Below are 26,301 nucleotides of genomic sequence, written 5' to 3' on the forward strand. Positions count from 1 at the left end.
TCGGGAGGATCTTGTAACTCGTTCCTGAAGTTGGAAGCTTCTGTTATGGACAAGCAGGCTGGCAGCTGGTTATGGCTGTGGGCGGCTAGGGTGTGTGTGTGCCCATTTGGCCACAGTAGGAAGTCGGTGCCCAGCCTTAGGAACAGCCTCCCGGCTGCCCTGATTCCTGAAGACAGTGTTGTGATTTTGAAAGAGGTGTTCCTTTTTATCAGGAAGGAGAGCAGGGGAGGAAAAAGATCACATCCTTCAGAGCACCCGAAGACACAGATGAGGCTTGCCAGCCAGTGGGGCCCACAACGTTTGCCTCTGAGCTTCTGTGCCAAGCCCTGCACCCCTTGCCCCCTTCTGGGCCCCCTTGCGCTCTTGCCAGAGGGCCTGGCTGCGCAAGTTGGTTTTGTCCAAGAGGGTGTAAGGTGAGAAGAAAATGAATAAGTGCTTTCCAGTAGGATAGGATGAGTTTCGGTTAATTTCTTTTGTCACTATGTACCATTCACATTTGTATAAACGTCAGGTAGTTTTTAGTATCCCGTCTGTTCAACTCAGTTAAAAACCTTGGAGCGTGAAAATCAACCCTGATTTCTTCCACATTTTCCATTATGTCTAACCCAGCACTGAGAGCTCACTGAGGTGCCTCATCAATATTTGATTATTGAGCCGTGCTGCCTGGGTCTGTGTCCTGACACTGACTTCCATGTGACCGTGGACAAGTTAGTGGGCTTTGTGTTTTCATCTAGAAAAGGTAGAGGTCGTGCTGTCTACCTTTGCGATGTGTTCTGAGGATTAGATTATATGTGCACAGACATGTATTACACGGAGAGGCATGCGTGTTTAGTCCCAGTAACAATACTTAGCACTCAGTAAGCTGACGGAAGTGTTACTGTTTTTACTGTGTTCAGATTACGACTTTGGGTGTTGTGCTGATGTGTTTACCGCAGAGCTACTTCCTGAACAATTTAGTCCTGTGACCAGGCAGTATATGTGTATGCACTCTGCATGGAGCCGGTCAAGAGCTGACCGTCGTCACTAAAACCTGTGTAAACAAATGTGTTCTCTTCAAGGTCTGGAAGATAGCCTTACAAGGACCGTGTTACATGACACTATTAATGATCGCATTTGGCTTGTTATGGGGACACCTTTTACAGATCAGACCCACTCAGAGCGTCTTTATTTCTACGTGCCTGTCCTTATCAAGCACACCCTTAGTGTCCAGATTCCTCGTGGGCAGTGCCCGGGGTGAAAAAGAAGGTAGGTGATAACATGTTCTAAGTATGTGTTGAAGTATTAGGTATTCAACTGGCTTGAATTCACTCCAAAGGCCTCTTAGAAAAAATTGCAACTCACTCTCCCTCCCTGGGCTTTTCTAACAGTCACGGGCCCTCGTGCTGTGTTCACTCAGGAACTGACACCCTCATCAGTTCAGTTGTTCCACATTTCCACTCGATTAAGAAAATAGCTTTTACATGCTCATTAATTTAGGATAGTTGGAGGACCACATTTAAATAAAGAAGAAAATCCACGTTGGAAAGTGCACTGTGGAATTGGTGGTTTAAGGGACGAACGCCGCACCGACCTGAAATCACCAGTTGTCCTCACGGGAGATGACATGGCGTGTGTTGCCTGTGGTGCCGCGAACGGGTGTGTGTTATGTGCAGCCTGAAGTAGAGTGACAGGTGCACTCTGTTCACTGCTTTAACTCTGGCTGTGGTTGGAAACTTACAGACTTTTAGTACCTTTTTTCTATAAACTACGTGACGGGTACTTTGGTGGTTGGGAGTATTTTCACCTCTTTGGGCCTAGTTTCATGTCTGTACTGGCAACACCAGCCTCTGATCGTTACTGGACCTAGCGAAGCCAGCCTGGGTCAGCAGCTTAGGGATGAACATCCTGGGCTGACTCATGCTGGCAGCTTCCAGCTTCGACAGTACTGCTGGTTTATATCCTGTGAACTTGTAGTGACTTTCACTGTCTTGCTCTTGTTTTGTGAAAGTCAGTAAAAAATGGTGAAAACGTCGTAGCAGCTTCGTACTGCTATTTGCCCTGCACCAAACACACCACAATGAGAGAAAAATAGGAAAAAGGAAAGCAGAGTGGTGTGGCTGGCTTCTCTGATAAAGCTGACCTTGCTGTACTTGGGGCTGGTCCTGGGGCTGCAGGCTCCTGGCATTGGTGGTGGCCACACGCAGCCCACCCACTGACTGACTGTGGGCCAATGGGCCACGGAAGCTGCCTCCTCGCTTGGAACTGTACTAACTAGTGGTCTCATCTGTGGGGTCCCAGTGTCCCTGTGGCTTGGTGCTTAGGACCACCCCTCACAAAGCCCTAGTGACAGAAGGAGGTGAGGAGGCACCGGCAGTGGTGTAGGAGGATGAAAACAACTGCTTCTGTAAGGACCTGCAAACTGGAGTCCAGCATGTGTGAGGAGTGAGGACGTCAGTGGCTGGGAGAGTTCTGTAACAACCCCAACTGTCAGGATGTGAATTCTCCTTGCTTATGGAAAAGTCTAATAACCACAGTGAAATAAGCATGCTTGAAGCACTCAACATAAGTGAAGAATTCATGCCTATTGGATTAGGCACAAGGATAGGACACAGTACACACAGAAAACATGGGAAAGAATGCCAAGAAACAAAGGAATAGTTAAGAGGCTCAGCATATATACAGCAGAAGTCCTGGAAGAATAGAGTGCAGAACATAGCTGCTGACTTTCAGACTTGGAGGAAAATGTGAGCCCTTAGCCTGAACGTTCTACCCCAAAACCGAGCAGGAAAAAGGACAAGAATAAATGTACCCTCGGCACATCCCGGTACAACAGCAGAGTTTCAGGGATGAAGGGGAAGGCTTGACAGCTGTCAGAGAACACAGGTGATCCGTACGCCTCCACCACACCGGGGGCAGACGGGGCCTGTGGAGCCGCGTCTCTGGCGTGCACGCCCAGCAGAGCTGCCAAGAGCAGGCACAGGTGAAGGCGTCGTCAGACACACGTAGGCTTGGCAGCGTGGCTGCCTGTCTGGAACACGGGAGGACCAAGCACCACAGGTTTAATTAACCTTGTACACAAAGTGCCTCATGTATCTTGTGCATGGACTGCTGGAAAAGGAGGGCTTTTTCCACTTCGTAGAGGCCAGGAGGTGCCAAGATGGCGGAGCAGCATGGAAGCTTTGTGCGTTTCTCATCCCTGAAGTGCAGCCAGAGCAACACCAGACCATCTTGCACGCCTAGAAAATCGATCTCAGGATTATCTCAACAATCGGCACAACTTGAACCACAGAACTTGTCAGGTATGTGGTGCAGAGAGGTGAACTAGGGGGAGGGGGAGAAGCCGTTGGGGGGGTAGGAAGCTGTTTTTGCTTGTGGAGAGAGAACAGAGACAGCGGGCGTAGGTGGGAGAGAGTACAGGAAAAGCACTTTGTAGAAGGCCAGCTGAGAACTTGAGCCTAAGAAGGTAGGAGTGTCTACAGGGTTGCCGGTGGGGAGGCAATGGTCATGTTGAGAGACTTGGGCTTTGTAGAAACTGATAATCACAGATGTGCTAAAGTGTGGCACCTGAAGGACCGTTAGAAAATGTACTTTGGGAGAAAAAGGCTTTGACTTATAACGGCCATGACAAATAACGTGGGAATAAATCTTTGAAGAGATATGTGTGACCTTGGAGGACAGAAGTACAAAATGTTATCGAAGAGAGAGCCTGTGTTCATGATGAAGAGACTCCATACATAAAGATGCGGTTTCTCCTGAGTCTATAAACTCCCAACTATCCCAGTAAAAAATCTGGCAGGGTTTTTCATGAAATTTGGCAAACTGCTCCTGAAGTTTATTTTAAAAACAAAGGCCAAGAATAGCCAGTGTCAGTTTGAAGTGAGGTGCTTCCACATCAGATGGCAGGCCCTGCGGTCCTGTCCCTGTGCTTGGGTGGTGCGGTGTGTCTGGGCCAGATGGGGCAGGAGACGATGGACAGGCGGACACGAGCAGGGCGCGTGTGGCTGGGGGTGGGTGGGAGTTAGTCCTTGGAGTCCTCCCTTGAGCCACACACAGAAACCAGCCCCACACAGATTGAACAGCTCAGTGTGTTGGGCAGAACTTCAGAGCCTGCTAGGGAGAAATATGGGTGACCTTAGGGCAGAGAGGATTTCTGGAAGCGAGATGCAGAATCCAAAGGAAAAAGTGTTGATAAACCCAAACACGTGGAACTTTAACTTTTACTTAAAAGGTATCTTTAGAAGTTGCAAACTAGAAGACACGTGCTATGTATATAAAATGTGCAAGAAGTAGTACTTAGAATGCATCAAGAGTTTTAAGAAGAATCAAAATGGAAGGAAACCCCGCTGGAAAATAGAACTTCTTCCCAATGGAGAACTTACGGAAGAGGAGGCGTGCACGCTACGTGAACATGGAGAAATGCTGGCCTCGCTAGTGAATCGGAACGTGCAGGTGCAGACCTGTCCTCCCATGAGCCAGCCAGGTGTCTCGCCGGACCTGCCCCATGTTGGCATGAGTGCAAGCGCTCACGGGTGCTCAGTGGGAGCGTGGGCTGGTTTGGTCACTTTGGGGAACAGTTCCACAAACAGATGTCCATTTCTAGAGACATGTCCTAGAAAACATCAAATGTGAAAGAATACTCAAAATACTTATTTTTTTTTTTTCAACGTTTATTTATTTTTGGGACAGAGAGAGACAGAGCATGAACGGGGGAGGGGCAGAGAGAGGGAGACACAGAATCGGAAATAGGCTCCAGGCTCTGAGCCATCAGCCCAGAGCCTGATGCAGGGCTCAAACTCACGGACCGCGAGATCGTGACCTGGCTGAAGTCGGACGCTTAACCGACTGCGCCACCCAGGCGCCCCTCAAAATACTTATTTTTGATAGCAAACAATTTTAAGTAATCTGAGCATTTAGTAATCCAACGAATAATTAAATTATGGTGTGTCCATATACTGGAATACTGCAGAGGTAAAAATGAATTAATCTTACACTATGGAGGGAGAAATAGAAGATACAGAGGACATCTGGTCCAATATAATTTACGTAAACTTTGAAACTGTGCAAAGCTGCATCCTCACAAACCTGCACACTGAGAGCATTTGGAAGTGCCTGAGGATGACACCCCTGTCCCTCTTCATATGTGGGTTTATTGTTGCCCCAATTCTCCTTTTCTGTTCCTCAGGGTTCTGGCCAGTACATTGGATAATGGGGCCCAGACCCTCAGAGGGGTCAGTAAATAGCTCCAGCCTTCCATGGCCATGCTCAGAACCCATATAGCCATGAAGGGGACAGGCAGCTGGAGGTCACGGTAGCAACTTGATTATGATGAAAGATGACAATGGAAGATGTGGCAGTGGTGGCCTTCAGTACCTATCCCCCATGCAGCATGGACCCACAGAAGCCTCCTCTACAAAACACAGGCCTGCAAGAGACTGCCATGCTGTGACCTCACCATCCCCTTGCCCAGGTGGAGACTCTCATCTGTAGAGTAGGGTGGGCAGGGTGGGGCACGGGGCCAGGGCGGAGGCCATGAGTGGTGAGGGGGAGTCTCTCCTGGTGAGAACACAAGCAAGGGAAGGGGGTGTGTCCAGCAAATGTGCTAGAATGTTCATTATAGCATGCTTGTAGTAATGGAAAGATTGAAAACCTAAGTGCCCATCATCAGGGAATGGGTAAGTTGCTGTATTCTACAGCAGTTTTAAAAAGAGATCTTTGTGCATCAACACAGATAATTTTCAGACATAATGGTAAGCAAAAACGAAAGCAAGTTGCAGAAATATGGATTAAGTTATAAAAAGTTTATAATTACAAAATAACAAACTCAGTGTTGTTCCCGGATACATAGCTGTTATTTTGTTAAAAGTAGAAAACCACTCAAGAGAATAAAAAACATGGAACCTAAGGCAGTGATTGGGGGTGTGGCGGGGGGTCCAGCTGCAGGTGGCGGGCTCATGGTACCTGCATTGTCCAGTATCTTCCTTCCCAAAAATCTGAAGTCAGGGTCTCAAAGGTTTAAGATTTAGCAAAACACAATAGTGGGTATGTGGGTATTTGTTATATTCTTTATTTTCCATATGTTTAAGGTATTTAATAAAACAGATGGAAAACAAAAAATTTTAAATGCTTATAGTAGTGGTAAGCACAAAGATTAAACAGTGTAAAATGCAGATGAAAAATATTAAAAGTTCTATCTTTAATTTTTAACAGTTCAGTCTAATTCTTAAATTTTTTTAATGTTCATTTATTTTTGAGAGAGAGAGAGAGAGAGAGAGAGAGAGAGAGAGAGAACGAGTGGGGGAGGGGCAGAGAGAGAGGGAGAGAATCCCAAGCAGGCTCCCGGCTGTCAGCATAAAGCCTGACGTGGGGCTCGAACCCACGAGCCGTGAGGTCATGACCTGAGCCACAGTCGGCTGCTTAACTGACTGAGCCACCCAGGCTCCCCAGGCAAAGTAATTCTTCCGCCTCTGTGTTCACTGTACTGTTTCCTTTTACATCAGTTGCTGTGGTTAGTCTTTCCCCTCCAGCCTCAGTGAGCTGCTGCTCTGCACTTGCTCCCTGAGTGCTCCCTGTGGACTGGGCCATGCTGGGGGTGCCCCCCTCTGTTCGTGCTGCCCGCCATCTGCTGGTAGGTAGTTGATGCCCGCCCATTTAAGACCGCTGTGATCTGGTGAAAGGCAAAGAGCAGGATTTTAAAAACATTTACAAAATGCTGGCAGTGTATCAGTAAATGCTTTTTTGAAAAAGTAAGGTGTGACTGGAATTATGCGTCTCCTCTAAGTCCGGAAGAGGCACCATCACGGGTGCAGGGCTCAAGTGTGTTCACCTCGAGTGAGGACTTGGGGAGGAAGACCGCGGTGTGACTGCGAGCACAGGACCTGGCACGCTTCCTGGGATCAGGACAGGAGAATCACAGTCAGGAACCCATGGAGGGGTTTGTTGAAAATGATGGGTTTTTGAAGTGTCCCACTCACCCATTATTAGTGTGGGGAATTCTTCACTTTTAAGTTGTAAAGCTTTAGCCGCAGCAACCTCATGGCGCTATCCACTTAGAATGTTTTAAAATTCTAAGCCAAAAACAAATAAATAAATCAAATTCTAAAGCCTGGATACTTTATTCACCAAAAATTTAACTTTGAATGGTAAGTAAGACAAGCTTCCTAGAAGGAGTACCTAAACTTCTAACAATTGTGATTTTTGCTGGTGATGAAAGATTTTAATTTTATTTGATTAGCTTATTCTTTTTCTTTTCTGTAAGATTACTCTTATCAGATTAGCCTTTAAATATCTGTTACTGTCAGTTGCTTTTTTTTTTTTTTTTTTAAGAAAACAAAAATAGCTTATTTTATGGGGGAACATGACAGTTAAAAGTTTGGTCCAAAGCCAGAACTGTTGGTTGGAAATGGAGACACCTGACACCTGTGTGACGCGTGGAGTTCGGGAAAATGGTACCCGTTTCCGGTCGCCTTTGTAGATGAGCCACATGGTCCCTTCGGGCAGCCCTGGCTACTGCCTTCTGTCCTGTCCACCTGATGAGCCTCTCTGCATTTGTGTCGGTGAAGACGCTCACTGTGGCCTTGATGGCGGGCTGGAGGGAAGGCGACCTGTCAGCTGGGTCAGCCAGCAGGTGCGACCAGAAGGGGGGTAGGGTTAGGTCTCCTGAAGCGCTTAGGGGAGAGAGAAAGACTGGCGTGAAGGCTGTTTCCTGTATTCTGGGGACACACAGTGACATTGACCTGCTTATCCAGGCTCACCATACTCTTGTGCCCCGTGCCATCTTTCCACGATGGCGTTTTTTCTTTAAGTGTGTTAGTAACAAGTGCTGGAAATATCCCGGAAGTCTTCTTTACAAAAAGTTTTTCATGTTGAAGATGTTTCAGTGTTTGCCCTCAAAGAGATTCTAAAGTCTGTATTCTCTTTAAGTGGCAGAATTTGAATTATTTCGGAAATGTGCCTGATGACCGTATTTTGACGTGGGACACTTTAAGTTACTGTAAACGTGTGCCATTGACACATTCTTCCTCAAGCAGGTGACGTCGACTACAGCGCGGTGCTGCTTGGGATGCTCGTAGTGCAGGACGTGCAGCTGGGCCTGTTCATAGCCGGCCTGCCCACCCTCATCCAGGCCGGGACCGGCGCCTACTCCAGGTAACCACGCTGCTCCTTCCTCCCCACTCGGTTTCCAGCTTCCTGCCGTCCGCTGACGAAAATGCGGTGTAATACCGTCTCCCGAAGAGATGCTTAGAGCTTGTCCGGCGCAGGCAGAGAGCGTGGTCTCTGGGGTCACGCCGCCTGGGCTCAGGCTCCAGCTCTGTCAACCTCGGGCAAATTCTTTAACCTCACTCTGCCTCGGTGTTGTCATCTAGAAAGTGGGGATGGTGTTACTCCCTAACAGGTTAGTTAGGATTAAATGGGCTAAAATCTAAAAGTGCTCAGAATGGTGCCTGGAACATACTGTGTGTGAGTGTGTGTGAGGTCATGTGAGATTGAGTGTCTGACCACGTGCGTGATTGTGTGCGTGCATGCCATCATCGTGGGGACCATTGTTGTGAGTGTCTCCGTTACCATTTCCTCTTTTCCTTATCTCAATGAAACAATCCCCCAAACCCGAACTGCACTTGCTACGTTCGTGTGGAGGGAAGTCAAATTGAAAAGTGGAAGAATAAGTTCGCCCAGAAAGTCCTAGGTTATGCTGTACACACTGTTACCAGAACGCCAGCCCGAAAATAAATCCCTTGGAAAATGTAAGGAGCCCCATAAAATTTAAAGGTAAATTGCATGCGAGTTAGGACTGTAAGCTTAAGTTTATTTTAATAAGCAAATAGGCAATATGTCGTGCTTTAAGTATTTCCAGACGCTGCATTTACTTCACCTCTCACGGTGATGATGCTATAACTTACAAATTAGTAGACTTTTTTGAAATTTCTTTGGGAACCACTTTGAAATTCTGAGATCTGTCACTTATTTCTTCTTTCTCTATATGCCTTTTATCTGTTCTTCTTGCCTTGTTGCGCTGGCTAGAATTTCCAGTACTTCAATGAGTGAGATTATGTGCGTAGATGTTCCTGCCTTCTTCCTCATCTGAAACAGAAAGCATCCATTCTTTCACCGTCAAATGCAGTGTTAACTGTTGGGTTTTTATTACTTTTAGGAAGTTACCTTCTAATCTCAGTTTGCTAAGAGTTTTTATTGTGAGTACACACTGGGTTTTGTCAACTGCTTTTTCTGCATCTCTTGGTATGATTGTGTGGTTTTTCTTCTTTAGCTGTTTGACGTGGCAGATTACGTTGATTGATTTTTGGAAGTCAAGCCAGCCTTACATAGGTAGAATGAATCCTACTTGGTTGCAGTATATAATTCTTTCTATACATTGTTGCCTCCAATTGGCTAATGTTTTGTTGAGGAGTTTTGGGTCTGAGTTCATGAGAGAGAATGGTGTGTAGCTTTCTTTTATGGTATTCTCAATTTCTGGTTTTGGTGTTAGGGTAATACTAGGTTCATAACATGATTTGGGAAGTGTTTCTCCTTTTTCTTTTTCTGGAAAACATTGCATCAAACTGCCGTTAATTCTTCCTTAAATATTTGGTAGAATTCTCCAGTGAAACTATCTGGGCCTTGAGATTTCTTTGGGGGGATTTTTGCTAAGTTACAAATTCAGTTTGCTTAATGGTTATGAGGCTATTCAAATTATCTACAAATTATCTGCATATTGTTGAGTTGTGGTAGCTTGGTTTTTCAAAGAATGGGTCCATCCCATTTCACATGTGGAGGTTACATGTGCAGACTTGGTTATAGTATATCCCATCATCTTTTGATGTCTGTAGGGTCTGCAGTAATGTTTCCTGTGTTGCTCCTGATGTTAGTAACTTGTGCTTTCTCTCTCTGTCAATCTTTCTAGAGGGTTGGCAGTTATTTTAATTTCTTCAAAGACCAGCTTTTGTTTCATTGGCTTTTTTCTTTTTTTATATATGTATAACAAATTTAATGTTTGTTTATATTTGAGAGAGAGAGAGAACGAGCAGGGCAGGGGCAGGGAGAGAGAAACACAGAATCTGAAACAGGCTCCAGGCTCTGAGCTGTCAGCACAGAGCCCGACGCGGGGCTCCAACTCGCAGACTGCGAGATCATGACCCAAGTCAAAGTTGGATGCTCAACCGATTGAGCCGCCCAGACGCCCCGTCTTTGTTTTTCTGTTTTTAATTTCTTTGGTTTCTATCCTTCTGGCTTTTTCTCCTGTTTGTTTTGGCTGTTATTTTTCTAGGTTCTTGTGCTGTGAATGTAGCTTATTGACTTGAAACCTTTCTTCTTTTCTAGTGTGTTTAGTGCCACACGTTTCCTTTGCAGCACTGTCTTAGCTGCATCTTGTTTCTTTTGGTATGTTGTATTTTTATCTTCATTTAGTTCAGTTAATTTAAAACATTTCCTTTGAAGCTTCCTCTTTGATCTATGGATCGTTTAGAAGTCTGTTGCTCAGTTTCCAAGTGTTTGTGGAGATTTACCTGTTGTCTTTCTGTCATTGATTTCTGGTTTGATTCCACTCTGGTCACAGAACAAGCACACTTTGTTTTTGTCTTTTGTTTTTAATTTTAATTTTTATTTATTTTTGGGAGAGAGAGAGATCGGGAGGGGCAGAGAGAGAGAATCTCAAGCAGGCTCCACACTGTCAGCGCAGAGCCTGATGTGGGGCTCAAACTCACGAACCGTGAGATCATGACCTGAGCTGAAGATGTTTAACTGACTGAGCCACCCAGAACAAACACATTTTGTATGATTTTAGTTTTTCTAAGTTTGTTGAGGTTTGTCTTGTGGCCTCAGGTACGGTCTGTGTAAGTGCTCCAAAGGCCCTTATTCTGATGTCGAGTGGAGTGTTTTATGTCAGACCCTGTTTGTTCATGGCATTGTTCAGTTTTCCTGTGTTCTTGCTGGAGAAGGTGGTTATTGACATCCCTAGTTATAATTGCTAATTTGCCGATTTCTCCTTCTAGCTCTGTCAGCTCTTGATTTATATATTTTGGTGCTCTCTTATGTGGTGGCATACACATTTAGGAACATTTTGTTTTCCTGGTGGGTTGACCTGGTTATCATTACATAATAGCTCTTTTGTTTCTAGTAATTTTCCTTATTCTGGAATTTACTTTATCTGCTGTTAATATAGTCTTTCCTACTTTTTTTTTTTTCAATATATGAAATTTATTGTCAAATTGGTTTCCATACAACACCCAGTGCTCATCCCAAAAGGTGCCCTCCTCAATACCCATCACCCAACCTCCCCTCCCTCCCACCTCCCATCAACCCTCAGTTTGTTCTCAGTTTTTAAGAGTCTCTTATGCTTTGGCTCTCTCCCACTCTAACCTCTTTTTTTTTTTTTTTCCTTCCCCTCCCCCATGGGTTTCTGTCAAGTTTCTCAGGATCCACATAAGAGTGAAAACATATGGTATCTGTCTTTCTCTGTATGGCTTATTTCATTTAGCATCACACTCTCCAGTTCCATCCATGTTGCTACAAAGGGCCATATTTCATTCTTTCTCATTGCCATGTAGTACTCCATTGTGTATATAAACCACAATTTCTTTATCCATTCATCAGTTGATGGACATTTAGGCTCTTTCCATAATTTGGCTATTGTTGAGAGTGCTGCTATAAACATTGGGGTACAAGTGCCCCTATGCATCAGTACTCCTGTATCCCTTGGGTAAATTCCTAGTAGTGCTATTGCTGGGTCATAGGGTAGGTCTATTTTTAATTTTCTGAGGAACCTCCACACTGTTTTCCAGAGTGGCTGCACCAATTTGCATTCCCACCAACAGTGCAAGAGGGTTCCCGTTTCTCCACATCCTCTCCAGCATCTATAGTCTCCTGATTTGTTCATTTTGGCCACTCTGACTGGCGTGAGGTGATATCTGAGTGTGGTTTTGATTTGTATTTCCCTGATGAGGAGCGACATTGAGCATCTTTTCATGTGCCTGTTGGCCATCCGGACGTCTTCTTTAGAGAAGTGTCTATTCATGTTTTCTGCCCATTTCTTCACTGGGTTATTTGTTTTTCGGGTGTGGAGTTTGGTGAGCTCTTTATAGATTTTGGATACTAGCTCTTTGTCCGACCTACTTGTTTTTTATTAATGTCTAAAATGGTCTGTCTTTTCCATATTTTAAAACTTTCAGTCTGTTTATTCCATTGTATTTGAAATGAGTTTCTCAATAGATAAGGTATTGTTGGATTGTTGGATGATTTTTTTAATGTTTATTTTGAGAGCAAGTGCACATGAGTGTGGGATGGGGGGGGGGGGTGGCAGAGAGTGAGAGACAGAGAATCCCAAACAGGCTCCATGGGGTCAGCATAGAGCCCGACGTGGGGCTCGATCCCACAAACTAGGAGATCATGACTCGAGCCGAAATCAAGAGTCAGACACTCAACTGACTGAGCCACCCAGGCACCCTGGATGCTGTTTTTTTAATCCATTCGGTCAATATATCTTAATTAGCGTTGAGACCATTTACATTTATGGTAAATGTTGATATGTCAGGACCTAAGTCTCTCATTTTGTTATTTTCTCTGTTTCTTGTTTCTCTATTACATTTTTCTTACCCCCTGATGGGTCACTTGCATAATTTTGAGGACCCGGTGTAGTTATCTCAGCAGCTACTCCAGGCTCTGCAGTGCATGCGGTGCTGAGGTTAGCTCCCGGCTGTCAGTGCTTGACTGCTTGTGACACGTAGGAGCCTTACTTCCCTTTAGTTCCCTTGCCTCTCCCTTCTTTTTAAGTATAATTGTTGTATGTTCTCTATTTATCTGAGCACCAGATCAGTGTGTTTATTAACTTTGCTTCTGATCACATAGGATTTTTTTAATTCATCAGGGTTACCTATTTTATTTTTATCCATTCCGTTGTTCTTACTTGCTTTCTCAAGATTTCTTCTCTCTTGCTTCTCTCAAGATTCCTTTCTGCGGGGGGCTTTCTTTGCTCATTCTTCCTTTTTTAATTTTTTTTTAATGTTTATTTATTTTTGAGAGAGACAGAGACAGAGTGTGAGCAGGGCAGGGGCAGAGAGAAAGGGAGGCAGAATCTGGAGCAGGCTCCAGGCTCTCAGCTGTCAGCACAGAGCCCGACGCGGGGCTTGAACCCACAAACCACGAGATCACGCCCTGAGTCAAAGTTGGACGCTTAATCAGCTGAGCCACCCAGGTGCCCCTACTCATTCTTGCATAGTTAGTCTGCTGCTGGTGACAAATTCTCATCATTTTTCTTCCTCCAAGTAAACGTTATCTTCCCTCCTTCCTGGAGGATATTCTCCAGGATATGGATTGTACGGGTGACAGTCCTTCTCTTCCAGCACTTGAAGGATGCACTGCTTCTCTCTGGCCTCTCACGGCTTCAATGAGAAATTGACTGCCATTTCTCTAAACACAAGTTACGGATAATTACTTATATGAGTGGTTTCTCTTTGTCTGCTCTTAAGATTCGTTCTTTGTTTCTAGTTTTCAGAAACTGAGCTCCAGTGTGTCTTGGTGTCTTCATCGGTTCAGGCTGCTGTAACAACATCACAGACCAGGGCTTAAGCAACAGACTTTTATCTCTCAGTCTGAGATCAGGTGGTGGCAGGTTCGGTTCTTGACGAAAGCTCACTTTCAGACAGCCGTCTTCTTGCCATGTCCTCACGTGGCAGGGGGAGCACAGCACAGAGGGTCTCTGGTCTCTTCTGACGATGAGGGCACTGACCCCACCACAGGGCCCCACCTTGGTGACCTCCCGGAGGCCCCTCCTCCTAACACCATCATGTTGGGGCTTCATATAGGGATTTGGGGGACACAAACGTTCAGTCCATGACAGTCTTTGGGGATATCCTGTTGGGAGTTGGCTCGACTTCTTGGGTCTGTAGGTTTATGTCTTCTGCCTACTTTAGGATTTTCAGCCATTGTTTCCTCAAATAGTGTTTCAGTCCCACGTGCTCCCTCCTGCTTGGACTCAAGGGATACAAACATTTGTTCTTTTGTTATTATCCCACGGGCCTCTGAGACTCCTTCTTCCTCTTCTTCTTCCTCTCTCTTTTTTTTTTTTTTTTTCTATTTTCTGTTTGTCAGACCAGGTAAATTGTGTTCATCCGTCCTCAAGTTCATGGATTCTCTCCTCTGTCTTCACTTTATTTAGCCCATCCAGCAAGATTTTTATTTTTGTTATTACAGTTGACCCTTGAACAATGCTGCTCTGAACTATGTGGGTCCACGGATATGTGGTGTTTTTCAGGACAGTGCTGTAAATGTGTAAGAATACAGTATGTAATTTATGTAACCTACACAGCATGTACTAATCGACTGTTTATGTCATCAGTCAGTCTTGGGAAATCGAAAGTCGTATGCAGATCTTTACTGTGCAGGCAGCTGGTGCCCCAGACCCTGTGTTGTTCAAAGGTCAACTGTACATCGTTGTAGAATTTCCATTTGGTATGCCTTTTTATGACTTCTATTTCTTTGCTGAAATTTTCTGTTTTTTCATTTCTTTAAAAAGAGTTTTTAATTGCTGTTGAATCACGTTTTTGATAGCGGCTTAAAATCTTTGTCAGATAATTCTAATAATGATTCACCTTGACGTTGGAGTCTGTTGGTTTTGTATTTTTTAATATTTACCTTTTGCCAGAAGTTATATTAAGTTTCAGTAATCCGAAAATGATTAAGATGTCTTCTCTTCTGTCTGATAGCTCAGCCTGTTGGAAAATAGAGACAGCTTTTTAACTGGGATGCCCAGAGGGTTAGGCCCCGGAGCTCCCTCCAGCTCTGCCGCTTCCTGGTCTCAAGGTCTCTGGGCTTCAGTTTTCTCCCTGATGGTGGGGGCGGCGCAGGGGTGCCTGGCTGGCTCAGTTGGCAAAGCGTGCGGCTCTTCATCTGAAGTTGTGGGTTCGAACCCCACGTTAGCTGTAGGGATTACTTAAAAATGAAATCTTAAAAAAAAAAAAAACGGGGATGGTATGGAAATAGTACCTGCTCGTGGACTGTATGAGGGTTGCAGGAGAGAACCGTATGGAGTACCTGCTTCGGCTGCGACCTGGCGGGTGTGACTGTTACGGTCAGTTTGTTGACAGGGTCCTCTTGCCCTTTTCCTCTGATTCAGGGTTTTTTAACTATCAGAAAAGTAACACATCTAGTCACAGCCTATAAATAAGAGCCGGTTCCTAGTCCTTCTGGCTACAGATTTGCAAGATAAGTAACTGAACAAAATTTGTATAGCTGAAAGGAAGATTTACAACTTTAGCTGAAAATCTTTTTTTTTTTTTTAATGTTTGTTTATTTTTGACAACAAGAGCACCAGTGGGGGAGGGGCAGAGAGGGAGACCAAGGATCCACATCACAGGCTCCGTGCCGACAGCAGGGAGCCTGACGCGGGGCTCCAACTCACAAACCATGAGGTCATGATGTGAGCCGAATTCAGACACTAACCGACCGAGCCACCCAGGTGCCCCAGCTGAAAATCATGTGCTTTCTATTTAAGAAGCATCCAATAAATTAGGACCTGTAGAGGTCACAATCTCCTTACCAAACAGGAAGCGGAACCGCCACAAAGAGTGCAGGTGCTCAGAAAGGACAAATGGGACCCCTCATCGCATGAAACTTCCCTGCTGCTTACAAGTAAAATGGTCACCATAGGGCATTGTCTCCTCAGAAAGCTTTAGGAACTTTTCTTCAGTGTTTTTCCCAATGAAAGTCCAGTACACATATGGGTCCCCTTGACATTGTTCAAACTTAGTTGTGGAACATCATGTTCACCAAGAGTTTGACGGTGTGGAAAAGATGTTCTATGTTGTGTTAAGCTGTAAAACAGAGAGTCAGGTCATAGGACAGTGTTTCCTCAAAAGGGTTAAACAGAGTTGCTGTAAGACTCAGCTGTTCCGCTCCAGGGCATTGACCCAAGAGACATGAAGATGTCTGTCCACACAAAACCTGTGTTGGAGGTGATGAGAGCACACAGTGTTCATGTCCTTAATGCCACAGATTATACACTTGAAAGTGGTTAAAGTGGTAATTTTATGAATAATTTACCACAGTGAAAAAAAAACTTGCACATGAATGTTCATAGCGGCATTATTCGTAATCGCTAAAAAGTGGAAACAACTCAAATGTCCATTAGCTAATGAATGGATATAGTGTACTGTGACCACACAGTGGAATGTTGTATGGAGCCCTGACACAGGCCATGACAGGGTCAACCTTGAGAACATCACACTCGTGGAGGAAGCCGGACACACAGGCTCATGTTATGTGATTCTGTTTATGTGAAATGTCCAGAATAGACAAATCCATAGACAGTAAGTCGGTCAGGGGCGGGTGGGGGAGCGGAAATAAGCACTGATGGGTGTACATCTGCTCTAAAATGGGTGGCGTTGGGTGCACCTCTGCAAGTGTACTCAGAACCACTGAGCTGTGTGCTTTAGAGGGGTGGATTGTATGGATGAGAATCCTGTTTCAGTAAAGCTGTTAGAAGATATATACAGTATCACTTCAACTAAAGAAGAAAACGACTAGAAATATGTCTATTCGTGTATATAATGTATATATATACATATATATATATATACACACGTATATATATACACATATATATATGTACACACACATGTATGAATAAGGGGTTAATAATGATTTTCTCCTAGTAGAGTGATAGGTTAGGATAATTTTATTGTCTACTATTGTATACTTTTCTCTATAATTTGGGAAAACCCCTTCTAATTTTGATTACTGGGAAAAATTTACAGTAAACAAACTAAAGAAATAAAATCCGGGATGATGTTAATACCAACGTTGCCTTTTTATTAAACTCTGGTCAGAATCGATCTTTTCTAAAAGAAAGAATTAACTTATTCCTCTTGCCCCGACAAGTATTTCACAGTTAAGTAACAGAACACAGAGGCTATGATAATACTTTTTAAAAATAGTGATTTGAGGGGCGCCTGGGTGGCGCAGTCGGTTAAGCGTCCGACTTCAGCCAGGTCACGATCTCGCGGTCCGTGAGTTCGAGCCCCGCGTCGGGCTCTGGGCTGATGGCTCAGAGCCTGGAGCCTGTTTCCGATTCTGTGTCTCCCTCTCTCTCTGCCCCTCCCCCGTTCATGCTCTGTCTCTCTCTGTCCCAAAAATAAATAAATGTTGAAAAAAAAAAAATTAAAAAAGTGATTTGAATTATTAACATCTTGCCAAGATCATGAAAATTCTAGAAGGTAGTATGGATGGATTTGTTTATTATTGAAGACAGGGGCCCTCATCTCTAAGCAAAGCAGAAATTCCAGAAGCCATAAAAGATAGGAGAAGTGATCAGTGTTACTGCATGGAAGTTTTATACCGTGAGTGTGTAAATATGCCTGCGCACATGCACACGTCCCTGTGCTTGTAAACACATATACGTGCACACCTATGCGTGCATGTGCTCTGGAACTTGTACCTGTGCACATGGTAAGCAGGCCAAAGACAAATGGGAAAAATATTTGTAAACATGTTAAAGCCAGTCAAGTTACTTAATTCCTAAAGATCTACAAGTGAAAGTTGGAGGAACCCAGCTGTGTGGGCAGCTGGTGCAGAGATGAGGAAGTGCTCACCCCGGCCTGGAGGAAAGGCAGAAGGCACCTGTACCTGTCACACCGCAGACCTGTAGGAGCAGGGTCTCCTCTGGGGTGCGATCGGGAGCAGCGTCTGCCTCAGCTGGGCCGCCACACACACATGTTCTTGGAGCGGCCCGTCCAGCACGTCAGAGCCTGTGGCAGCGGAGTGTCTGCCTGAGGAAGGGGTGGCGATGCCTGCTTCACAGGGCGAGGCTGGCACTCGCGTAAGAACTTTGCCCAAACCTGGCGGATGGAGAGATGGAGATGTAGAGTGGTGTCGTCTTCACCGTGGGCGTGAACAGGAAGTGTGTGCGGGCGCACAGATGTCCCTCGGGCCAGGTTGTCTTCACAGAGATCTGGGCTGTCCATGGCTTCCACTTTTCACGTGGACCTTTGTCAGCTGTCTGCACCTTCCCTTCCTCATGGCGTATTTGGTTTGCAGTTGTGGGGGGGGGGGGGGCGGGGCGTGACGCCCTGGGCAGGGGGTGGCAGGGGGTGTGTGTGGTGGCTGGGAGCACAGGCCCCGGAGCCAGGTGCCAGCACGTGGCCTGGAGCCACAGCTTCGCCTCTGCTCCACGTTCTCATCTGTGGATGGGATGCTTCCCGCACTTGTCAGGAGAAAGGCACTGAGACTGGAAGTCGTGTGTGCAGCCGAGTGCAGCCCAGTGCTCTGGGCATGGAGGAGAGCAGGGTGTTTGGGGAGGACAGTGCTGAAGACGTGAGTGGTCACTCGGAAGGTGTCTGGTCAGATAAATGCACGCACAGGGTGGGAGTGGGGTGAGGAGCAGCGAGCAGCAGGTGGCCACGCCAGGTTGGCAGGGCCTCTGGGTCGCAGACCTTGAGGCCCAAATGTGAAGGATGCCATGAGGGACGTGGAAACGTGCCTTCAGGGAGCGGAGGCTGGTAGAGGCGGCTCTGTGGGTGAGGGACGGGGGAGGCTGCGGCCAGGCGGGGGAACCTGGACTCATCTGATGCTGCCAGTGTCGTTCTGGCTTCTGTGGTGCATCAGAGACCAGTTAGGAGGCCGGTGGAGCCATGCGGGGAGGCGGTGGCACCTAGGAAAGGGGTGACAGGCGCAGGCCAGGCTCCGGATGACTGCACTAGTGTGTGAGCGAGCCGTTAGTTCCCCAGGGTGGGAAGACTGGCCGGGAACTGAGGTACACCCAGCCTGCTTTGTTCAGCGCCCCGGGCACATGCCTGTCCCTGCCTGGTGACCCCGAGTGGAGCCCTCTACCACGACTGCCCTTCGAGCCCAGCTTGTTCTGAAGCCCCCATGGAACCACTCGTGTGACTTGACATCCATGTCCACTGTTTCCTGACTGCAGTGATGAGCCCTCTGCCAGTAATCAGATCTGTATTCTCCCATCGAGAACTTTTAAGCCAGAATTTTGGACTAAATTGTTTCCTTAATGTGATGGAGAACTAAGTTTCTAAAGACTAAACTGAAATAAGTAAAAAGTACATACAAACAGTGCCTTTCTTCTGAAAGTCTTCTGGCTGGGGTCTTAAGAATACGTTCTGAGATGTAAACAGTGTATTCTAAAAAGAGTTTAGCACAGAATCCTGTTCTCCGTTAAACATGAAATGCGGTCATGTCCAATAGACATGAAATGCGGAGTTCTGGCTTGGGTGACAGACTGTTTTGCCGCAGGTCACTGGAGTTCTGTGGCCATTGCTGAGCTGCGGGGTGATGATTGCCTCATGAATTTCAAGGGGGTCAGCTTAGATCCTGGCAAGGAATGTTATTATCAGCCACTGAGTGAGATGTATAAGCTATAGTCAGGAGTCGTCATAACCTATGTGTAAGGTGTATTGCTTTAAAGTATCCATTGCAGAACAACCCAGTTTCCATATTTGATTCAAATAACTTAATTTGAACCAAGTTATTTAGAACTAATGTGATTTTTAGGTTTTATTTTAGTATCTGTAAAAATGTATGTGATTTGGGAAACTTATTTTGTAACATGTCAAAGATCAAGTTGGAAGCCCATTTTGTTGGGTTCAGGGAAATGTGGAGGTGAAATAATGTCCCTTTTTTCTCTCCTTCTCTCCTAGCATTGTCATGGAGACTCTGCGGATACTGGCTTTGGTGGGTCAGATTCTTTTCTCGCTGGCCGCGGCTTTTCTCCTGTGTCTCGTTATAAAGACTTACCTCATTGGACCATATTATCGAAAACTGCATATGGAGAGCAAAGGGAACAAAGAAATCCTTATCGTAGGAATCTCTGCTTTCATCTTTTTAATGTTAACGGTAATCCTCAAAATGCCTGTTATTTACATACTCTGACCTGTAATCTGTTCACTGAGAGCTTATGATCCATCAGTTCTTTATCTTGTCACTTCAGTGGTAGTTAAAATAATTCAAAACGCATGGCATTTTTATCTTATGCACAGTTACTACACTGCCCATGAATACATACTCAGTAGACTAAACCCGTTCACTCCCAGCCTCTTGAGCCCTTTGCTGAAACGGTACCTCAAATCGCACACAGGCAAGTCTAGGTGGCCTTGAAAACCACGTAGTCTCCAGTGTCACCAATGTTATGCGGTCTTAAACTTAAAAACAGCTTTGTACCTGAAACCAGATTAACAGTTTAAGACAATTTTTGCTTCTATTTGGTGACAACAAAGCCGGTCAGCAGTATAACTTCTTTCGCCACAATGTGAGAAGTTGAAGATGAAAATAAAAGAAAGGTTCGTTTTGGAAGCAGCCTTCTCCTTTAAAGGATGTGCTTCTGAGGGATGGGGGGGTATGCTGTTAGACCCCCACAGACAGCTGCGCTGCTCACCACGTGCCCCTGAGGAGGGAAGGCGGGTTCACACAGTAGCTCCCACGTGAGTGTTCCTAGCAGCCAAACGCCACCCAGATGTACTTCAGCAGGTGCCTCCTTCTGCCGGCCTCGGTCCGTCCACACCAGGGAAGGCCACCCAGGTTGGAAACGATTGTACGTGAGTCTCCAGAGAGTTCTGCTCTGCTGAGCAAGAAAAGCCAGTTCCAGAGGTTGCATACTGTGTATTTCCATTTGTGTGACATTTGCGATGAAAAATCTCAGAAATGGAGGGAAGGTTGCCAGATGCCAGGTGTTAAGGGGTGGGGGTGGGGGGAGGGTCCTTGTGACAGAAGGTTGTGTGTGTCTTCACTGTGTTGCGTCTGTATCCTGGCCGTGATCTCGTGCTGTGATGTAGCAAGATGCTGCCACTGGGGTTGCTGAGCAAGGGTACGTGAGGTCTCTGTGGTTCTTAGAACTGCAAGGGGTCAGCTCTTACCTCAAAACCGGAAAGGCACAGAAGCTACTTCTTGTGTAGGATTTAACTACTGACTAGTGTTTTGTAATCTTGGGAGACCAGGATTTGCTTCTGCTCAACGCTGCCCATGTGTGTGACTTATTTAATTTTTTTACATAGCTTTCTCCATTCTGGACTATTTTTCTCTTTAAAAATGACATCCAGCAAAATTCTTCTCTGGATGACTTCCATGTTGTCTTCCCAGTGGCTACACAAGTTAAAATAGTTCTCTATTTGTTTGTTCTGTTTTCTTTCTTTGACACTGTTTCCTGAGCAGCAACTGGGACCACCCGGCATGCTAGGTGCTGGCATCCTGCACAACAGAGAGTCTAACAGCTCAGGCTCCGCTGTTGCAGTGCGTTAACCCCCCCCCCCGGGTGAGCTCTGTTTTTAACGTAGGTTGGTTTGTTTGTTTATTTAAAATGTTTTTATTTATTTTTGAGAGAGAGAGCATGAGCAGGGGAGGGGCAGAGAGAGAGAGGGAGACACAGAATCCAAAGCAGGCTCTGGGCTCTGAGCTGTCAGCACAGAGCCCAACGTGGGGCTTGGACCCACAAATGGTGAGATCATGACCTGAGCCAATGTCAGATGCTTAACTGACTGAGCCGCCCAGGCGCTCCAGCCATTTTAACCCTTTTGAAGTGTACAATTCCGTGGTTTTCAGCATATTCACAGCACTGTGCAACCATCACCACTGTCCAATTCCAGAACATTTCTGTCCCCCCCCCAAATCCACATCTCCGAATCTTGCCTGCCCTCCCCCATCCCATAGTAACCACTAACCTGCTTCCTGTTCCCATGGATCTGCCAGGGTGCTGGCCCCTCTGATGTGGCATGACCTAAAGGGTTTGTCTGTGCTGCGGTGTGTTTCAGGATTTTGCTCCTCTCCTGGCTGAAATCCCATGTCACAGAGATCTCAGTAATATCTGCCAGCCTGTAACTTGCCCTTTGATTATCTCAGTGGCATTTTTTTGATGAATGGAAGTTCTTCCTTTTAATGTACTCGCTAGTTTCAAATTTTGTGCAGATAGCACTTTTTATATCCTGTGTAGATCTTTGCCTCCCCCGGTCCAGAGGTGCCCGTGTTGCTCTCCAGCACTTCCTACTCTGCTCTTCTCACCAGATCTGCGTCCATCTGGAGGCATGTGGACAAGGGTCCGTGTTGCCATTACGTGTTTCCACATCACATGGCGGTACAGGGTCACCTCATCAGAAGCCACAAGCGTGAGCATGTGTGTATGTGTGTTTGTGTGAGTGTGCATGCATGGGTGTATGAGCACAGGTGAGTGCATGAATGTGAGCATGTGTACCCGAGTGTGTGTGTGGGCGTGTGCACTAGTTTGCATATGAGTGCACGAATGTGAGCTTGTGCACGTGAGTGGGCAAGTGTTAGTACAAGCGTGCATGTGAGTGCATGGGCACGAGTGTGAGTGCATGTCTGCATGCGTGAGTGTGGTGCGAGTGTACATGTGGGTGCATGAGCATGAGTGTGCATGAGTGTGTGAATGTTAGCATGCATGTGCGCATGTGCAAAAGTGTGTGGATGTTAGCACAAATGTGAGTGTAAGCAAAAGCACATGAGTGTGTGTGTGAGTGCATGAGTGTGCCTGTGAGTGTCTGAGTCCCCACTCTCACCTTTGCTGCCCGCCTGCTCTTACCGATAGTGCTGTGCCCGGCAGCCTTCTCCAGATTGTCTGGCTGCGTTCGTGTGTCCAGCACCCATGCGAGTTTTTGGATCGGGCTTGTCAGTTTGCACCCGCGGCTGCAGGGACTCTGGGCCCTTCGAGGGAGAGCTCGCGCGTTGGCGGCTGCGAGCCGCTGGCCTGTGGGCATGTGCTGTGCACGTCTCAGCCCTCGTGCGTGCTTCACAGCAGAGCTTTGTGGTGTGACAGTCGTGTGTTCTCCTGGGGGACTTGTCCCCATTGCTGGGTGTGGTTGGTGCTATTGTGAACCATGTTTCTTTGACGGTTCTTTCTGTTGGCTGCTCTCTTCTGTGTGTGGTTTTACTTTCTCAGAGTGAAAAACGTCTACTTCTTTCCGGTTGTTTTGTGTCACTAACACCTGAAGCTTTGCATTTAACAGAACTGTCATTAGAAGCCTGAGTGCTAGCTCGGACCGCGTCCGGCTGGCACGGATGCGCTGGCACTTCCCTCTGGGGCCCTGTGTTCTCAGGGCCTCCCTCCCTCACTGGAGTGTCCTTCTCTAAGTGCTTTCAGTTGGAGACGGGAAGAGTTTTTACATTAACACATGACTTAATGCCATAGTTGGGCTGTTCACTGAGTCCAGGTAAAGAAAATCTATCACAAATATTTAAAATAAATTTTAAAAACTATTGTTCAAAAATTTGAATGATTGTTTCAAATATTTAAATTTTTTTCTCCCTGAATGGCGGGTTCAACTAATGTTAGCTTCCTTGTGTGCATCTCGGTTCGTCCCCACAGAGGCCCTTCTGGAGATGTGGAGATGGGCCTTCGCTGTGATAGTACAGCTGCCTTTGAGCATGAACCCGCCCTGAGCGGAGCTGTCGCTGGTGCGCTGGAGAGTGATGTGCGGCCCTTCCCTTCCGCCTAGGTCACGGAGCTGTTGGATGTGTCCATGGAGCTGGGCTGCTTCCTGGCCGGAGCGCTTATCTCTTCCCAGGGCCACATGGTCACCGAGGAGATCGTGTCTTACATCGAGCCCATCCGTGACTTCCTGGTTATCATTTTCTTCGCCTCCATAGGTAACCTTCCTTGTTAACGTCAGGATGTTTGCAGGGTGTTAGACACCCGCATGGGACTTCTGCAACCTGTTTATATACATATTTCTATTTATGCAGCAATAAGTTGCCATAAAAATTGGGGTCTGCGGAGAAATCTTATTAAAAAGAGGGAAAGTTTGCACTTGGGGACATTGATTTGCTGACTGGCTGCCATGGTCTGGGGGCGCTCAAATGCCCTCGGGGGAGGGTGAACCCCACTTTGACTCCACGGGAAAGGCACAGGTGCCCAGCAGGTTAGCGAACTTAAAGGCAACATCCAAATGAGACATTTGGGAAGAAAGGTTACTGTTGATACCAAAACCTCGAACTGCCGTGTCGCGGTGCGCTGCTCTGGAAATGCCTCTTGGTCGAGGAGTGTCTCCATCAGGCACGTCCAGCACAGCACTGCCTTCTGCCCAGAAAGCTCTAGCACTGCATCTATACCCGCCACCGGCTCCCTGCGACCCCAGCAAGGCTGAGCGCGTCAAGAAGCACATCACAAAGTCTGCAGGGAAACTGAGAGTGGAGCACAGAGAGCAGGGGCCGCACGTCACTGTATAGCTGCTTTAGTGACAGTGCCCTCGCTGTTCCGAGAGAGGGCCCACTCAGCCTCCTTTCCCGTCCACCCCCCCTTCCCTTCCTGGCCATCTGTCCTGTGTCTGGTCTATCTGTCCCTGTCCCTGTTTCTCTGTGTTTCTGTCCCTCCTGCCCACCCCCTTCACCGCAGCCCCTTCTAGTGCCAGGCGGGCTCCGCTGTGCTGAGTGCTGGGTGATTACCTCCACCCATCGTTCCCCCAGAGGAGTGCTCGTGAGGTCGACAGGCACGAGCTCCCCTGATCAAGTTCCAGGCCACATTGTCCCGGGAGGACCCATCTCGCTGACACGCGTGTCACTTGTGTCCTGCCTGCAGGGCTCCGTGCAGTGTGTCCTGGCTAGAAATGAAAATCCCGCAGGCGTGTTATCTAATAGACAAGCTTGCTCTACCCTTCCTCAGGTTAGGGCTCTTGACCTGCTGAGGACTGAGCTATCAAACCAGGTGACAGCCGCACGTGTTTTGCTTTGGTTCTTCACACCCAGTGTTGTCAAGGGGGTTCAGGCGACTGTCCTGCCCCTGAGAGGCCTGTGCACACGCAGGACCTTGCTTTTCCACTGCTCAGGACTGTCTGTCTGTCTCGGGCTCTAAGCAACACAGAAGTGGACTGTTTGAGACTATGTCTTTCCTTTTCTGCATTTTTGTACCTCAGTGATGTTCACGTGGACTGGGTCCCTGACCCCCTGCCCTATGGCAGGCCCTGCGGAGTCATGAGACCCCGTGGAGGGCCTGCCGGCTGCAGTCAGTCCTGGGCAGGGGGAGCGACCCTGGGATCCCAGCAGCACCAGCAGGAGCGCCGAGGGCCCCGACCCAGCTCTGAGAAGAGTCCGTGTGTGAGCAGCGTGAGCAGAGAGGGGTGGCTTGGGTCCCAGAGTGAAGGAGGGCCCCCTGGCCTGGGCGCAGAGGTGGCATCCAGCACGGGCGCCCTGGAGGGGCAAGACCTCCGGCCGGAGACCCCAGGGGCGGAGACCGGCTTCTTCTCAGCAGTGTGGATGCCCACCCTCGCAGGACAGGATGGCCCTAGGCCCATGCACGGCCGGCAGGCGGGCAGGCTGTTAGCCTCTGTGTCCTCCTGTGGAGCCTGCTCCTCACCCCCATCCGTCAGGCACCCAAATCACGCGTCCCTGAAATACCGCTGCACCCATTCCTTTGTATTATCGAGGCATTGGAGCCGTGACTCAGATGCCAAAATGGATGCCAGTGTCTGTGCGGCCCGAGGGAGCCTCTTTATGGCCTGCAGACAGCTGCCTGCTTGCTGGGTCCCCATGTGGCCTTCCCTGGTGTGCAGTGTGCTTGGGGACAGAGATGGAAGCAGAAACCAAGATGGAAAGATAGAGGAATGGAGGCCGGCGGGGACTCCCGTGTCTCCTCCTCTTCTTCCCGGCGGCACAGTCTTGCTGGGTCAGGCGTCCGCCCTGTGACCTCACGTCAGCCCCTGCACCCCCTGGATGCCGTCTCTGGGCGCGCTCACGTGAGGTTATAGCCTCAGCATGTGAATTGGGGGTGGCTCGGCCGTTCAAGCTCCAGAGGCAGAGTCAAGTAGGGCCGGTGAGCCTGCGTGGCCACCATGCCGTCCTGCACGACCACCTCAACGGCTAATTCCCGGGCCCTTCTCGCTTTACAAACGAAGCCAGTGACCTGAGTTTTCTTGTTACACACTTTTCAGCAAGGATTTCATTCTCTCCTTGGGTCCCCCTCCCTGGGACGCAGAGAGGAATTCAGAAGTGGGTACTGCCCGTTCCTCATTCTTGGAGGTGCCCTGGAGGCCATGGGCACATGTGGGGTGTGATGGCTCACATGCGAGGTGACCACGTGCCACGTTCTCATTCATCCCCCAAATGCACATCTGCAGATAGAGGCCGGGAGGCGTGTGATGGGTGTGCAGAGCCTGTCCCGCTGTGCCATCCCAGGGACACCCTCAGCACTTGGTGGAAACGCAAATGATGAGTGGCCGTAAGCAGAAAAGCTACAGGGCGACTGGTGTGCCCTTTTGTCACCAGTGCACACGGCAGTTGCGCCAACGTGGATTGGGTCTCTGTCCCCGAGCATCATGTGGTCCTGTGATGATCCATGTCTCCACCCTCAGAGTAGAACACCTCTGCTGTCTGGTTTGTGTGCCTGGGCTGGGT

At 47.5% G+C, this 26,301-nt stretch overlaps 1 protein-coding gene across 10 annotated transcripts in view; it reads left to right on the plus strand.

Moving 5' to 3' along the window:
* The window catches only part of TMCO3 (transmembrane and coiled-coil domains 3), a 51,961-nt gene that overhangs the window by 20,630 nt on the left and 5,030 nt on the right, over nt 1–26,301 (plus strand). For 6 of the 10 annotated variants that reach the window (XM_045482545.1, XM_045482518.1, XM_045482538.1 and 3 more), the window contains 4 exons: nt 1,059–1,245; nt 8,004–8,124; nt 19,611–19,806; nt 23,412–23,562. In XM_045482545.1, the coding sequence (XP_045338501.1) occupies nt 1,059–1,245; nt 8,004–8,124; nt 19,611–19,806; nt 23,412–23,562 (655 nt within the window). The remainder of the gene's footprint in view (nt 1–1,058; nt 1,246–8,003; nt 8,125–19,610; nt 19,807–23,411; nt 23,563–26,301) is intronic. The other 4 variants (XM_045482527.1, XM_045482550.1, XM_045482563.1 and 1 more) reach the window with 1 other exon arrangement.

This window comes from Leopardus geoffroyi, chromosome A1 (assembly GCF_018350155.1).
Source record: "Leopardus geoffroyi isolate Oge1 chromosome A1, O.geoffroyi_Oge1_pat1.0, whole genome shotgun sequence".
NCBI lineage: Eukaryota > Metazoa > Chordata > Mammalia > Carnivora > Felidae > Leopardus > Leopardus geoffroyi.